The following is a 15,341-nucleotide window of genomic DNA, read 5'->3' as shown; positions in this document are numbered from 1 at the left end:
CAGTTTTGCCTGTCTGTATAGTTTTTTCTTTTTGTTGTTCAGCCGCGAAGACGGTTGGTAAACCAAGGAGAACTGCTATCACAGGTAATGGTTAACATGGGAATGAACTGGTCGATGAGATCATTGAGGGCAGTTTTAAAAAGGATCCAGTTCTGCTCTATAGAGCGAGAGCAGAAATCATGCAGAAATTTATCAGAAAACATTAATAATTCTGCATTAATTGCATCAAAATTTGCTTTGCCGTAACATCTTATTTTCTTTTTAGTAGTTATCTTTTTACTAGCGCGAAATTTAATGTACCCAGTGATAACATCGTGGTCAGAGATGCGTTCCTCATGAGTTATGCCTGAAAATATATCAGGTTTGTTTGTGAGAACTAAGTCAAGTACATTGGAAGAGGCTTTAGTTGATCGTGTTGGTTGGTTAATGAGTTGTGTTAATGAAAAATCAAGGCAAGTGCTGAGAAAAGAATGTGCTTCTGCATCTGTGTCCACTACGGAAAGTGTTGACCAATTAATTCTTGGAAAATTAAAATCTCCAAATATAATAACAGCGGAATTGGGAAAACGCGCATACATTTCACTGAGCACCCGATGATATTGATCTGAAAACGCACCAGACATGTCGGGAGGACGGTAGAAAACGCCGATGATGACACGAAATGCACCATCATTCAAAGAAACCCAAACACATTCAAGGAAAGAATCGATAACGATAGGTGTGGCAATGAAATCTTCCTTTATCGCGATGAGAACACCGCCCCCCCCCTTCGCAGTTGTCTATCGCAGCGAAAAAAATTTGAAATTGCATGCACTGGTAAAGATGTTGACATCATGAATAGTGTCGTTCAGCCACGTCTCAGTTAGTACCACTAAACAAGCTTGACATGAATCGATGAAAGATGATAGTGCAATACCGTTAGCTACAACACTTCTAATGTTGGTGTACAAAAACAGCCATTCGTTATCATTACCACAATGTACTCGTAATTTGGCAGGTGAGGTGGTCGATGAACTCAGGTTAACGGAAACTGAGGGAGGACGTCATTCGCCATCCTCGCGCCCTGATACAAGAATGGCTCGACTTTCGTTGGTGTTTCACATGTAAAGATCATCGTTAACGAAGAGCTTATTGAAAACGAGTCGCACTTTATCCCCATCTTTCTTAATAGATTTTGAAAACTGGAGAAGCTTCCGTCGCTTTTCGCGAACGGCTTCGGAGTAATCGCGCGAGATGCTTAAATTAGTGTTTTTTAACTTATAGCCGCGGCTCATGACAGTGCGAACTTCCCTTTCATTAAAAAATTTGGCTATGATAGGCCGCTTTTTCTCGGAAGAAAAGCGGCCCACGCGATGTGCTCTGGAAACAGATTCAACAGTAAGCCCAAGTTTTTCTTTACAAAAGTCATTTACGAGACGTTCAGACTCCTCCCAAGTTTCCGACTTCTCTGGATCATCTATACCGTAAAATAGAACATTGGATCGCCTAGAGCGATTTTCAAGGTCGTCAATTTTTTCCTGTACAATTGCGAGACCCTTGTCACTGTTCACCACGAGCTCAGCAGATGGTGCGGTTGCAAATTTCTGCTCTAGATCGTGAACTCGCTTTGTTAGTTTTTCTAAGTCAATTTTTAAGTCTGCGTGAATCTGAAGCACTTTGTTGACAGAGTCTTGAAGGACTGCATTGCTAGCTTCAAGGCGTAAGATGGAACCAGCCACAAGGTCCAGCTTTTCCTCTTGAGCCTTAGTCATGGGTCCCGGGTTTAGCTCGACATCGCCTCCCAAAACTAGCAGACACCATAAATAGGATACACCAGCGCGGAAACTTTTCAAAACATGAGGTGGCCACGACACCGCTAAAAGACAGACGTCATCGTCACGGTAAGAATAAGCGTCATAGTAACCAACCTGTAGATACATCAGTGGTGAGCGTGGGATCGCAGTGGCTGTGCCGTGGCCCAGAGGGGCGTCGAAAGGCGCGCACTTTTGTACCGCCCGATCAGCAGTCAGAGTCCCACGTTGCCAGACGGAATCGACCACTGCGTCCAGAAGTGGCGGAGCATCCAGAATAGGTGACGCAGGCAAAAAACATGTTGATAGGCCGCAGTCGGTTGACGTACACGCGCCGAGCTGGGAGCTTGTATCGTTGAGGCATTCCGTCTTGTGCATCGTCCATGGCCGGCCCAGGAAAATCAGCAGCAGCACCTGTAGATACATCAGTGGTGAGCGTGGGATCGCAGTGGCTGTGCCGTGGCCCAGAGGGGCGTCGAAAGGCGCGCACTTTTGTACCGCCCGATCAGCAGTCAGTCCCACGTTGCCAGACGGAATCGACCACTGCGTCCAGAAGTGGCGGAGCATCCAGAATAGGTGACGCAGGCAAAAAACATGTTGATAGGCCGCAGTCGGTTGACGTACACGCGCCGAGCTGGGAGCTTGTATCGTTGAGGCATTCCGTCTTGTGCATCGTCCATGGCCGGCCCAGGAAAATCAGCAGCAGCACCTGTAGATACATCAGTGGTGAGCGTGGGATCGCAGTGGCTGTGCCGTGGCCCAGAGGGGCGTCGAAAGGCGCGCACTTTTGTACCGCCCGATCAGCAGTCAGAGTCCCACGTTGCCAGACGGAATCGACCACTGCGTCCAGAAGTGGCGGAGCATCCAGAATAGGTGACGCAGGCAAAAAAGGATTATTAAATAGTTATTTAAATTATTATTATTATTAAATTATTATGAAATTATTAAGTTAAAATGAAGGATTATTAAACATTCGATGAAAGTGGCGGTGAAGAGTGCCAGAGTGGAAAGCTAAAGAATTATTTGTTGTTGTCACATGCCTTAGTGTTTAAGATGCGCCGATACATTAGGAAGAATTTGTTCTATACTTCGTCCATATCTTCTCCAGCCATGACTTTCCAGCCATGTCTAAGCATCGTAGCCACGCGCTCATCAATGAAATGTTTTGCACAGAACGACGGTGGTGTCTGCGGATCATAACGCTGCTCAGTACAGATATTGTGCTTTGTGCAGACGCAACTCACGCTTTAATTTTTACCAAAAGTTCTGCTGATGTGCGGCAAGCTGTAAGGTGAACGGCTTTAACGCAAATAATGAAGCTAAGTACCTTTAGTGCCGATGTAGCTATTACAATTACATCCCAGTTTGCTAACATAGTGCTTAGCTTAGCAAACGAGAATGCTTTTTGAAAATGAAACATGAACGAGCCGCACAAAAAAAAAAGAATGTTGCGTTACACTTATTCATTACCTTGTCTGTACTAAGCGTTGAAGAAAGTCTGTCAGGAGTTAAACAAATGAGAATCTTTGAAGTCATTGCAAGGAGCTAGCCTTACGACGCAAAACCCCCGTTTATTGATTTGGGCAGGCCATGGTGGCTTAGTGCATGTAGAGTGCAGTGGATGATGCTAAGCTCTCTGGATAGAGCCTTAGTCGAGGCGGCCACATTTCGATCGAGGTTTAATGCAAAGAGACATTTGTGCTGTGTGACGTTAGCCCTTGTTAAATAACCTCGGACCGTCAAAATTCATTCGGATCTTTCTTAAGCGGTCTCCCCTAGCACCAGTGGAGCTGCTGGGGCATAAACGCCACATATATAATTTATACCTACTTCGTGAGCGGCGACAAAGCGAACCATACCGAGATTAGAGAGCTGCCCAAGTTTTCTGCTTGTTTACCTTGTCCGAGGGGTAATAGATTTGTTGTTATTTTGTACAAGAATGCATTACCAAAGTTCAGTCTTATTGCGGGTTACCTGTGATTTTGTACAGAAGTAGGCGTGGTGTGCTCATTGCTTTTTTGTAAATTTTTGATATACTTTCTATACAAAAACAAAATCTTGCTCTTCTTTAGAAAACCCATGCTGTACATACGCTTGATTGTTATTCAACAGGCGCAGGAGATTCCTGGCATCAAGGTCTATCATTTTGGTGGGCCACTACACTTCGCCAACGCAGAGTTCTTTAGGGCGGAATTGTCCAGGAGAACCCTTATCCGTGTGCAGTGAGTAGTTCTTCCTTCGGCCGTTGTAACTCGTTACTAAAGAAGTCTATAGTTAAGCAAGTTAAAATCAGACCGATTCATTGTGCCCCGTGTTTTAAATTACGGCAGTCTGGTCAACAATGAGCGAAAGTTTTTCATTTGTCTGAGAATCTAGTTTGTATGCTTTACGGTGGGTGTAGAAGCGGCTAGCGTATATGATTGAGTGTATACTTCAGCCATTAATACACTGCGAGAGATCACCTGAGTGGGCCACATGGCTACAGACGCTAAAAGCACTACTTACATCCTTGAACTACGGAAGACTGCTTTCTCGCGTTCGTCATCACCGTCATATTCCGATAATTATGGCCTTTTACCATAAGGAAGAAAAGTATAGTAAGTACGATGAACTCTGTGCAACATAAAATGGAAGAATTTAGATGTTGACCAGACTCGGAGCAGTCAAGTGTTTTCGCGAACTGAAATCTTGTGCCATAAATGTCGCCGAGTCTGACATGGGCAGCGAAAAAAAGCTTAATTTTCAGGTAAACTTCAATGGCGACGTGGCTGATTGCTCATGTCTTGTTACAGCAAAGTGCTTGCAGCCAGGAAGAAAGAAGCTGCTGCAAAGCCTGCCCCTCCATTGTACTGGGTTAGTCTTATGTTACCCCTCTTGTTAAAGTTGTGCATGGAAGGACAACAACCGACTAGCATTTAGGCGTCGGTTCGGAACTGACTTGGAGCTTTTTGCATTTAGGTGCACATAAACGACTATTTGGAACGGCGTGCGAGAAGACAGACAAGGGAGATTCCAAACTTAAACTGCACGTTTCGAAAGCTTCACCTCTTGAAAGAGGATATTAAGTTGGCGCAACAGCCCGTAGGACGCGAACATCCGAAAACTGGACCTACTGATGTAGAGGCGTGTGTTCAATCCCAGAAGCACTGGAGATTTAACCTCATAAAATAGCAACATTTATTTTTCAGCGCTTTCGCGTGGAACAGCGGGATGCGTTTAGGTAGTCACTGAAGGTTTCGAAAATGTTTCGGATATTTGCACTAATAAAGCTTCTCTGTGATAAATTCCGATTGCGATATTTCCGTCTCCAGCGCTGAAGGTGGCATCCAACAAAGTCTAACAATGCGACAGTAAGATATCGCGAGGGGCCTGCTACAGTTTGCGACTCGTCTATTTCGTCTACTGTTCCGAAAGGCTGAGACCATATTACTTATGTCGACGATGGCGCAGCCAAAATTATTCTGCTAGCGTTTTGTTGTCTGTCTTAAGCTATTATTCGTCACAGCCAGCGGGGAGGGCTTCATCGTTTAGTTCACTACACAGGGTGAGCTATATTCAGGGTGTTGCTGGACACTAGATGCTTCTTGAAGAATCCGGGTCAAGGGCAGCCAGTTCTCTTGCGAAGACATTCTCTCGCGCGCCCTAGGCCTTGCATGTACAGGTGTTTCTGGGAAGCCCTCCACTAATTTGTAAAAATAGGTATTTTCAGAGGCTTTCTGCTGTACAGCAAGTGTTTGCGGATGTTAGAAAATAGAATCACGTTAACTTGTAAGGCGATTAAGTAAACTCTAATAGTTAGCTTTTTACTACTACTGACAGGTTCCTGATTGCAAACAGAGGTTTGTTGCCGCGCGATAGTAGTAGCCATATCAGCTTTTCTTAATTTGAAAACGCGATAATCCTCGCCGGTGTGGCTCATCAAATTTCGGCTACTTGCCGCGCCATTCAAAAACTGCCGTCCTGAAGGGAGCGCAAAGTGACGTCCATCAAATCGCTTCACTAAACACCGCATGTACCATGTGACATTTATTGCCCCACCCGCGCTGCGGTGCTCCTGTACACTTTGTTGCTCCAGCGCGGGCTGGGCAGAGAATGTCGCGTGGTACATGTGGCATGTAGTGACGCGAATTGACGGACGTCACTTTACGCTTTACGCAGCGCGCGGTTTTCAAATGGCGTAAGATATGACCCAAATTTGTTGAGCCACAGCGGCGAGCGTAATCGCGTCTTCTAAACTTTTAAAAACTGATTTGGCTACTACTGTCAGCCGACTACAAATCTCTATTTGCAATCAGGCGTCAATCTTTAGTAGTTAAAAAGGTAACTATTAGAATTTAGTTAATCACTTTACTAGTTATTATACTATGTCACAAATAGCCTCTCCCTACTTGAAAATACCAACAGTTTTAAAAACCAGTGGCAGGCTTCCCTGAAGCACCGGGTATATTTCACAAATTTTACACCTGTTGCAGCATAAAGCGAGATCAGAATTACGAATCGCATTCTGCTCTTGCGTAACGTTGATTCATTCTCGTCAGGTGAATGCCGTACAACCCGGCCCCCCTCTTTACGACGAGCTAAGCGAATCGACGGCAAGCATTCAGACAACAGCGGGCGCCGATGTAGATTCTTCATCTTCGTCTTCGATCTCTTCTCCGCCCACGCCGTCAAGTAGTGCCGGCCAACTGCCTCGTCACATTGTGCTGGACTTCTCCAGGGTCACCTTCGTCGATGGCTCCAGTGCTGTTGTGCTGAAGCAGGTACGCGGCCCCTGCGATTCTAATGCGACATCATTAAATTCCTCATGGAGAAAAAAAATGTGTCATTGATCATAAAATTCTCCCGTTGGCTGGATGGAGGTGACGACACCAGACCTGAAGTGACCTCTAAAGTGGTAAAGGCATCAAAGCTTGTAATACTATCCGATTGCAACCATAAAGTAATCTGATGTCCACGTGAATTTTTTGCCCAGCACTTTAATGCGAACAATTTCCCGCGTGAAGCAAACCAAGTGATGTGAGTCGAATTCGCCAGTTGGCCTGATAGAAGTGGTGTCGTCAAACCGGTAGTGACGCCTGTTGCGGTATAGGCATCAAAATTTGTAATACTATCCCATTGCAAACATATAAGGCAATCTGATGTCCACATTAATTCTTTATAATGACAGATCTTGAAAACAAAATTATGTTTCTATGAAATAGCCAATAATTTCGCGTAGCGTCTGGCCATAGTTCTATGCCATGCCAAGCCTCTTCCATATCTATTAGAGGCTTCGTGTGGTAGGCAACAAGGGCTGGCAACTTCCTTTGAAGAGAACTTCCGAAAGAAAAGGAGCAAACAGGGACTTCCCCCTTAGAATAAAGCTATAATGTTGCCAAAGTTTGGTAGGCGAAGTAAAATCATTACACTTCAAACCTTATCAATTACTATAACCTTATAATTTATGACACTAAAGTTTCCAGTGCCGCATAATTATTTCTGCAAATGCGGTTGAGGGAAGATAATCGGCTTTGCGTGCATAGTCTTCGAGAGGTTGCTTCTGAATTTCGGCCATTACTATCCCAGGTGCTGAAGGAGTACCAAAGTATCCACATCGGCGTGTACATTGCGTGCTGCTCGGGTAAGATTTGACTTCCTGTTTACGTAGCGTTCTCAAGTACATACTAGCCACTCGTAGAAGCCATACAGAACTTTTTCCCAGTGATTCGTTCAGGCTTCACGAGTCGCGTTTTTTCTCCATATTTTTCAGCGCCCGTGTTTTCAATGCTCAAGAAGGGTAAAGTGCTGGATGAAATTCCTGCCGGCAGCTTCTATCCTTCGGTGCACGACGCAGTGCTTCATGTGTTGAAACCTGAACAAAAGGTACGTATGTTGTTTTATTGTCGAAATTCTTTGGCACGATTGCAAAATGCCAGCAATTATAAACTTTCTCTTTTTGCCGCAATAATCTTTGCGCTTGGAATATGTTAGAGATATCACTGTCCCAAGATGTTTCCGCCCATGAATTACAATGAAGACGCGGGCCTTTACATATGCAAGAAAACATGCTGTTGGGAACGGTTCTAGAATCCATTATATTTGCAAGTACTCGTCTATTTGCTGGATGACGCTTCACAGACTGCATTTAGAAACATGGTGGCATGCGACGAGAGAACGAAAAATAACGAAGATACGACTACGGCTCCTCGAAAAACTTTTGCCCGGCAAGAGTTGTGGAGTGGACACTTGGGCTACAAAGGGTCCCTCCGATGTCCCACTTGCCCCATCGCGCGATTAGAATATTCTTTGTAGCAACGTGCTTCAAGGACTTGCGCAGGAGAAATTGGTATTGGTTCAGAGGGATGGCATGCTGGAGCATTTTGCGTTGAGTGATGTCTCGTTACACTTTAATGTTTGCTGACTGAGGTTGTTCTCACAAATGCAGTGATTAATCCGAGACAAATTCGGGGTGTTTGTTGCCAGGAGATGACGCTCTGTGGTACTCAGCTATTCGTCTCAACATATCCAGCAAAAGCAATATGTGAAACAACACTGAATGAAATTAACTCCTATTGTAGTTATCGAGACTCCTTAGGATGCGACACTGCCTCTGCGCAAAGAAGCTAGTTCTCGGTCTTCCCAAAGTCGTTCGGAAGGAATTAGCACCGTAGTGCTAGACGAGATCGAAAGTTTTACTGGTCTTTCCGTGATATAAGAGAAAGCGCTTGACATACACTCGGTGGAGTTGTCATTTTACGATTTTTTGGTTAGGAAAAGCTATCAGTTTGCTTTTCGCTGGTTGTAAAAGCCTTCCTAAACTAAACCGATCCGTGGACCTCTCCTTATATAAGCTTAGAATACTCAGGAAGGAAAAAGAGCGCAGAAATCCGGAAACAAAAAGAACACGACATCGCAACTCGCTTAGGACACGATTTAAACGGCACCATTTTCACACAGTGGGCAAAGTACAAAGGCAATTGCGGAAACTTTTAACGCACTCATAATTTACAGCAGCTCCAGTCGTAAGAAAAGGTATTAACTGCAATTTTTCTTTTCATTGCAGACTCGAGTAAAGTTAACCCAGCATTGTTTACACAGCCTTCTTCCAGTGAGAAGAACTGAGTTCATCAATTTAGCCTGAGGATAGCATTCCAGTTAGAAGCAGTGCAGCCCAAATAATTTTACCCTTTAAGTTAAGCCTCCCAGTTTTCTGTCTTTTTCACATCTCCAATAAAAAAACAAAAACCATCGTTCTCTAGATACTCCAGTAGGTTACCGTAAAGGATGCGGCGTACTTTTAAAGGAACTTTCATAACTTTCGGAAGTGGCGAAGCTCCAAAAATGGGCTATAAAAAAGATGCGTAGACATATGGGTTCCGATATATAAACCTTTTTTAATGGATACAGGTTTATGGGAATATTGGATTTTAAAGAGGGATGCATTCTGCTTGCTAAATGTATATGGTGAGTGCCTTATGAAAGATTTTCATATTTTAAACTTGATGAAGTTTTTCACTATTTCCTGCGTTTTTCTCACTATCAGGAACCAGCCAATGGAGTCGTCTCCATGTGAGAGTGGATTGAAAGACACCGAAATGTCAACACTGCCTTCGTACCTCGGAAGCGGATATTGTGTGCATACAAGTCGGCAGTGCGATTTACTTGCGCCAGATATTCCATTTTGACTACGTAGCTCATCGGGAGAAGTAGCAGAGTAGACCAAAGCTTATGGTTACAGAATACTGTGTAAGCTGGCATCACACACAATCACAACGAAAGGATATCATCTTCGGATGTATTCTTTTTTTTACTTGTATATAGGATTCATCTTAGCATTGCAATAGGCCAGCCTTTTAGTAAACATGGGTCACTATTTAGTCGCGCCGACGTACGCATTCTTGAATGTTTGAGTGAAATAAAGTATTATTCAACGAGCGTGAGTTGCATCCTTCCTAGCACTAGGGACAACTGGTGAAGCCTGACGGTACATTAAGCGCCGGGTGTTACCCAGCGCCTACTGTGCTGTGCGAAAAGTTTTATTGCTAAAGCAATACTGCGGACAGTTTGAGCCCTTCAACGTAGCGCGGCGGTGGACACGTTTGACCTTTAGCGTGACCTTAGACGTGACGTCATACTAGATGCGAAAAACCAGGGCCCCAGCTCGGCTCGTCAGTGTAGAGCGGCGGTAGACACGGCGGGCGGTGAGTCTCTCGCTTCTCCCACTAGAGGCGCTGCGGTAGGAGTGACGTCACACCGTCTGTGGAAGAGAAGGGCCCCAACTCGTGCCGCCGGCGGAGCGGCGGTAGACACGGCGGGGGGGTGGGCCTCTCGCTTCTCCCTCTAGGAGCGCTGCTGTTGGAGTGACGTCATAGCACTTGTATAAACAGAGCTCCAGCTCGTGGAGGAGGTGGAGCGAGTGCGGCTACGGCCGCTTATGTTTTTTTTTCAGCAGCGTCCGCTTCGGCGGACGAGGTTGTTGCTGCGACACGCGTCTTTTCTTTCCTTTTTCTCTTTCCTCTGATATTGGAACTCTCCTCTATCTGCACGTGGCAGCGGTGGTGGCTTGGCTCGAGTCAGTAGGCAGGCTCGTGCAATTTTCTTTTCTTCCTTCTCTCAGTCACAACAACAGCCGTCGGCGCAGAGCGGCGGTAGACACGGTGGATGCGGGCTGAAGAAACGGATGAAGTTGCTTTCGCAATTTCCGAGCTTAACCAAGCTGAGCCTCTGCCAATTTATTGCTTCAAACAAAGGATGGCGTGAAGTGAAAGACGAAGGCATTAACGGAGATATCTTACCCGTACATAGATAGCGCAGCAATATGACGCACTCTCACGGTCGTGTTTATCAACTTCGAGCTGCACAAGTCGTTCTTTGCCATCAAAGGACAAACCATACACTCGTCTTGTGCTGATGGGAATGGTGAGTCCTAAATATAAATCTACAATGTTCTATCATGAAGTATATGGCTGCTGTGAGCTAGAAGAAAAAACAAAACTGCCTAACTGCGCAGGGTCCCTTCGGCTCTGAAGACACTTTCATCTCCACGACCTCTGCATTGGGGAGAGAATTTTTAGGGTCTATTTGTAAGAAGCAATTGACATGGCTTCTACGGCGGAGAGCTTAATGACTGCAAAAAAATTGGCGCAGACCATGAGGTTGGGTGTGAAGATATACAGAATTTCGACAAATTAGTGGCTCGATGAAATATATGCGGGGCTAAATATATCTTCCTGTAAGCTGGATGCGCATATCCAGTACGCAGTTGTTCGGCGATGTTCTAGCGTTCTGTCTCAAGCGCATGAAACGCAGAGTAAGCGTCTCTCTCGGGAGGAATGTCGCGGCTTTCGCTTCCTCCTCTGCAGGTATGTGAGGGTTTCCGGTCCTCCGTAACTGTGCTTCAAGGCTTTACCGCATTCGCAGGCAACGAGGTCATTCGAAACTTTGGTTGGCTTACGAGGGGCTGAGTGGGGGGCTCAGCGCACACCTTTGAAGAAAGCCGGGCGCCTTGCCGGGGGGCGCTTGCATCCATTTTTACCGGGGAGTGTCCGGCCAAAGCCAACAAAGCCAAAGAAGCTGCGGTTCGATGGAAAACTAAGATGACAACCTTTTCTTCCATGCAGCGAGCTGTGAAACGTTGTACAAGAAGCAAATTTTAAGAGATGCAAGACAGAAAGACGTCGAAGCACGAGATACCGATGGAAGAGACCAGAGAGAGAGACTCTTACAGTAGCACTTCCTGGAAAATATGGTGGCAGGAGTCACGTGGTTATGGAAGCCGTCTTGTCTGGGAGCTCTTGGCATCGTATTAGACAGCGTTGTAGTAGTTCCACCGTGCTGGAAGTTGCACTGCATCCATCCTAGTTGCAGCGAATGGGCGCCGCCGCGCCATCTTACGGTCAGTTAGGAAGGTATCCCGAAGCAGTTGTCTTCGTCCAAAGCTAGAGGTGGCCAGGCGCCGTGTCACCTAAGTGTATTCTCCCAATACAGTGATTCTCCTCGTCAATCAGTCTGAGTCTGTTTTGCAATCGAGAATTAGAGAAGAGATTTTTCTTCGTAAAGTTTGTTTTCTATACTGCTCGGCTACAAAACGCGAAGCTGGTAATCCTGAAAGGTGCTGGCACTGGAACTCGCGGCAGAAGTGCATTATCCCATGCGGTGATCGTGAAGCAACATCAAAGAAAGCATGCTCTGATATTTTGATATTTTCGCCAGTGAGGTACGCTGTAAACGTGGTGACCGGCGTCTTGGGGGGTAAAGCACGAAGAGGAAATAAGCCAATCCGTTCTGCGCCAATTTAGTTCCATCGTAGCTGCCCGCAGTGGTTCGACTAACATGCTTTTTTTTCTTTTTTCTTTGTTTTAACAATAGGAGGTTCAAAATTTGAGGCTCTCTGCTGCAGGAACTGCTGCAACTTATTTAACCATATATAGGACAGCGGGACTCGTTTGGTTCCACTTTGTTAAAGTGCCGGCAAACGGACAACGGTGCACCTACTTATGACATTTTTTCGCGCTAAATACTGAACAGACAATTCAGCCTGAATTTGTTTGTGGTTAATAGGCCTCCTTCCTTTCAGCCTATTTGCTTTTGCATTAATAGGCCAACTTGGTGGTTTATGTGTTTTTAGAAGAGCGGTGTACAGTTTGACGCTTCCTATGCTGACAAAAACAAAATTTGATAAATTGAGCTTTTGAGCCTTTTTCTCCGGTTAACTTCCTCGCATCAATTCACGAAGATCCCTGCCGCGGTGGTCGAATTTCGATGGAGGCGAAATTCTAGAGGCCCATGTACTGTGCGATGTCAGTGCACGATGAAGAACCCCAGGTGGTGGAAATTTCCGGAGCCCTCCACTACGGCGTCCCTCATAGCGTGAGTTTCCTTGGGAAGTTAAACTCCCGTAGGGACGGGAAAGGTCTCAAAATATTCGCCCTTCTCAGCCCCACACGCGGAACTAAAAATTGAGCGGCTGCGCGCAAGGGAACGGCCGCCAAAATTCGAAAAGGCGGCCCCTTGCGAGCCTGGTCAATCACCCGCTGCTCCGGCTACAGTGGAAGCAGAGGGTCGAAGATGACTGCACAAGATGCGCGGCAGCGCATCAACAATTAACAAATTTTCAATTCTATCTGTCATTCATAATCTGAGAGCGCCTGCCATATGCGCTCCACGCCATTCTTCGATTACTGCACTCTCGTGATCCGGACTACCTACCTGTGCTACATAGACGTATTCCGTTGCTACTTTCAGCGCCTCGCTACCTATTGTAAACTGCTGTTCCCTTCCTAGATACTAATTTCGGGCAAACGAAAACCGAAGAAAAAAACTGAGGAAAATTGAGGATAGATCATTTGGATTTATGCGGTGGAAATGAGACAGCCCTCTTCTGAACATTTTCGTCCTTTGTGCTAACGTTCTGCAGCCTGGGGCACGAACTGTACGGCTATGACCACTACCGCTACTTGTAACTTTACTCAGCCGCTATCAGCCGCTATCAGCCGCTATCAGCCGCTAGCACTCTATCACTATCCCCTGTCACCGAAGTATCGCTGCTTTTTGCTATCACGGACGTGTCATTAGAGCAGTGTTTCTGTACAGCCGGTGTTTCGTTCTAGTCGGTCGTAGAGCCGGTGGGAGGTGGAGAGTGGGGACGCCATCTGTCACTTGGCACTGTTGGCGGTAATGGAAATTTAGGGGCGATCAATTGAATTGATCGCGAGATAATGCTATAGCATTCTTCTTTTCCTCACCAATCTATTCCAGTTCTGATGTCATTCTCTCTTACTCTTCAATCTATTCCAAATTCTCAATCCTAATTAGAAGGCAAGCGTAGCAAAGGCGGCGGAAAGTTATGTGGGCGGATGAGATTAAGAAGCTCGCGGGGATACAGAGGCCATAACTGGCAGAGTACAGGGTTAACTTGAGGGACATGGGAGAGGCCTTCACCCAGGAATAGGAGTAGTCAGGCTGATGATGATGATGACGAGCTCTTCAGATGTCTGTAAATATAGCGCGCAGACAAGCTGTTGTCTCTGAAATTCGTCTTTTCCGCTTGGGGCTCCTTTATACACTCGCTATTTATCACCTCCGGCTTTTTGTAACTACTCAAAACGTGACACATGGATAGATAGCGGCGAGTGATCATACTACAGCCGGTGCAGTGGTTCAGGCATGGAAGCTTCACACAGAGGCCGACTCGAGAGTGTTTTCGCCGTCATGGCTCTCCGATTGCTTTCACATTAAAAGAAAGTGCGCCGCCTAATAACACAGTGTATAACGAATTGAAACCAATGGAAATATCTGTGATGAGCAATTGCTCCCAATAAAAAATTACAAAAATAAAAATGGTCGGGGGGGGGGGGGGGGTAGAGGGTATCTACTATACTATCCAGCCTGACTGCCGCTACGGAACGGGAACAGGTTGGATGCTCAGCTGATAATTCACTGTTGAAGTGGTTGCATATTTGCACATGAGGTTGTGTGAAGGTGATATTAATTTATGCAATTAGGATGATGCCGTGAAGATAAAGTCAGAGTTCGGAGGCTGTGGCTGGCGCTTTTGATGTCGTAGCCATCAGTTGCGGTGGCGTGGTCCTGGTGAAGGTGTTGGTCCAACTGGTGGTCGGAGAGTGGCGGTTGCTGGAGCTGGTGGTTAGTGACGAGAGGTCCCCTTTTCGTTCTTCAATAAGGGAAGACAGATGCTAGACAGACACGAGTGCTTGTAATATCTGTCTTCTCTTACTAGCTCCAGTCAACCCCTTAACGGTTCTGTACGATGTCAGCCCATCATGAGCGATTATATGTTTCTGGCTTATGACGAGCTGCTTTCGTCATGGTATATGAATTTTGCCGAGCAGAAGATATCATAGCATGTCCTTCCATTTACAACATAGATGATGACAGTAGCCGTTCTATTACCAGCGATTTATTGAATAAAATATAAAATACTAGATGGCCGCAGGAGTTACTTTTGTACGGAGGTCACCCTGTTTCCATGCCATTTTTCGGCGCTTCCAAACGAAAGTGGCATCATCAATGCGCCGCGACAGTGGCACACTTGCTGCTCTGTCATCTCCGATAAAAGCGCCGTCGTCTGACGTCATAACCGAACTATGGAGTAAAGCAGAGGTGTAATCATTTACTGAAAGAGCAATAATACTCATCTAATGTTTTCTCGTGCCTAAAGTCCTACGCACCCTTACCAGGAATTAAAACAAAACAAAGCACGAAAACTTCCACCGCACCTTCGATAAGCATGCAGAAAAATTCAATGAACATGACACAATAGCAAAACCAAGCCACTGCACACTACGCAAAAACTAAAAAGGGTATTTATATAGATTCATAGATACAGATAAACAGATACAAACACATTGAGAGATCGATCTATCAATCAATCGATAGTCAGAAGCATGTTATTTATATTTATGTGGGACGACTCTCACTTAGCCAATCGTTCCTAGGCTTTTCTATTCAAATACACTGTCCATAAATTCGATAAATGTTTGTTGTCGCCTATTATTTGTACTTTTTGAATACTGACTATCTTCTCACCTACTTTTATTCTCAGTATCTTCT

General features: G+C 45.5%; 1 protein-coding gene and 1 pseudogene across 3 annotated transcripts in view; one reads left to right on the top strand and one right to left on the bottom strand.

Moving 5' to 3' along the window:
- LOC149329881 (prestin-like) overlaps positions 1-9,667 on the top strand; it is an 89,365-nt gene extending 79,698 nt beyond the window's left edge. For all 3 annotated transcript variants that reach the window (XM_089559678.1, XM_089559679.1, XM_089559677.1), the window contains 6 exons: positions 3,903-4,012; positions 4,583-4,643; positions 6,329-6,550; positions 7,356-7,410; positions 7,540-7,652; positions 9,313-9,667. In XM_089559678.1, coding sequence (XP_089415804.1) covers positions 3,903-4,012; positions 4,583-4,643; positions 6,329-6,550; positions 7,356-7,410; positions 7,540-7,652; positions 9,313-9,342 — 591 coding nt within the window. In that variant the 3' untranslated portion in view covers positions 9,343-9,667. The remainder of the gene's footprint in view (positions 1-3,902; positions 4,013-4,582; positions 4,644-6,328; positions 6,551-7,355; positions 7,411-7,539; positions 7,653-9,312) is intronic.
- LOC149329882 (uncharacterized) lies at positions 1,044-2,623 on the bottom strand (annotated as a pseudogene).
- Positions 9,668-15,341: the final 5,674 nt, after the last annotated feature.

The sequence above is a fragment of the Amblyomma mixtum genome, chromosome 9 (assembly GCF_055824585.1).
Source record: "Amblyomma mixtum isolate Tamu chromosome 9, ASM5582458v1, whole genome shotgun sequence".
NCBI classification, from domain to species: domain Eukaryota; kingdom Metazoa; phylum Arthropoda; class Arachnida; order Ixodida; family Ixodidae; genus Amblyomma; species Amblyomma mixtum.
This window is presented reverse-complemented; position numbering and strand designations above follow the sequence as displayed.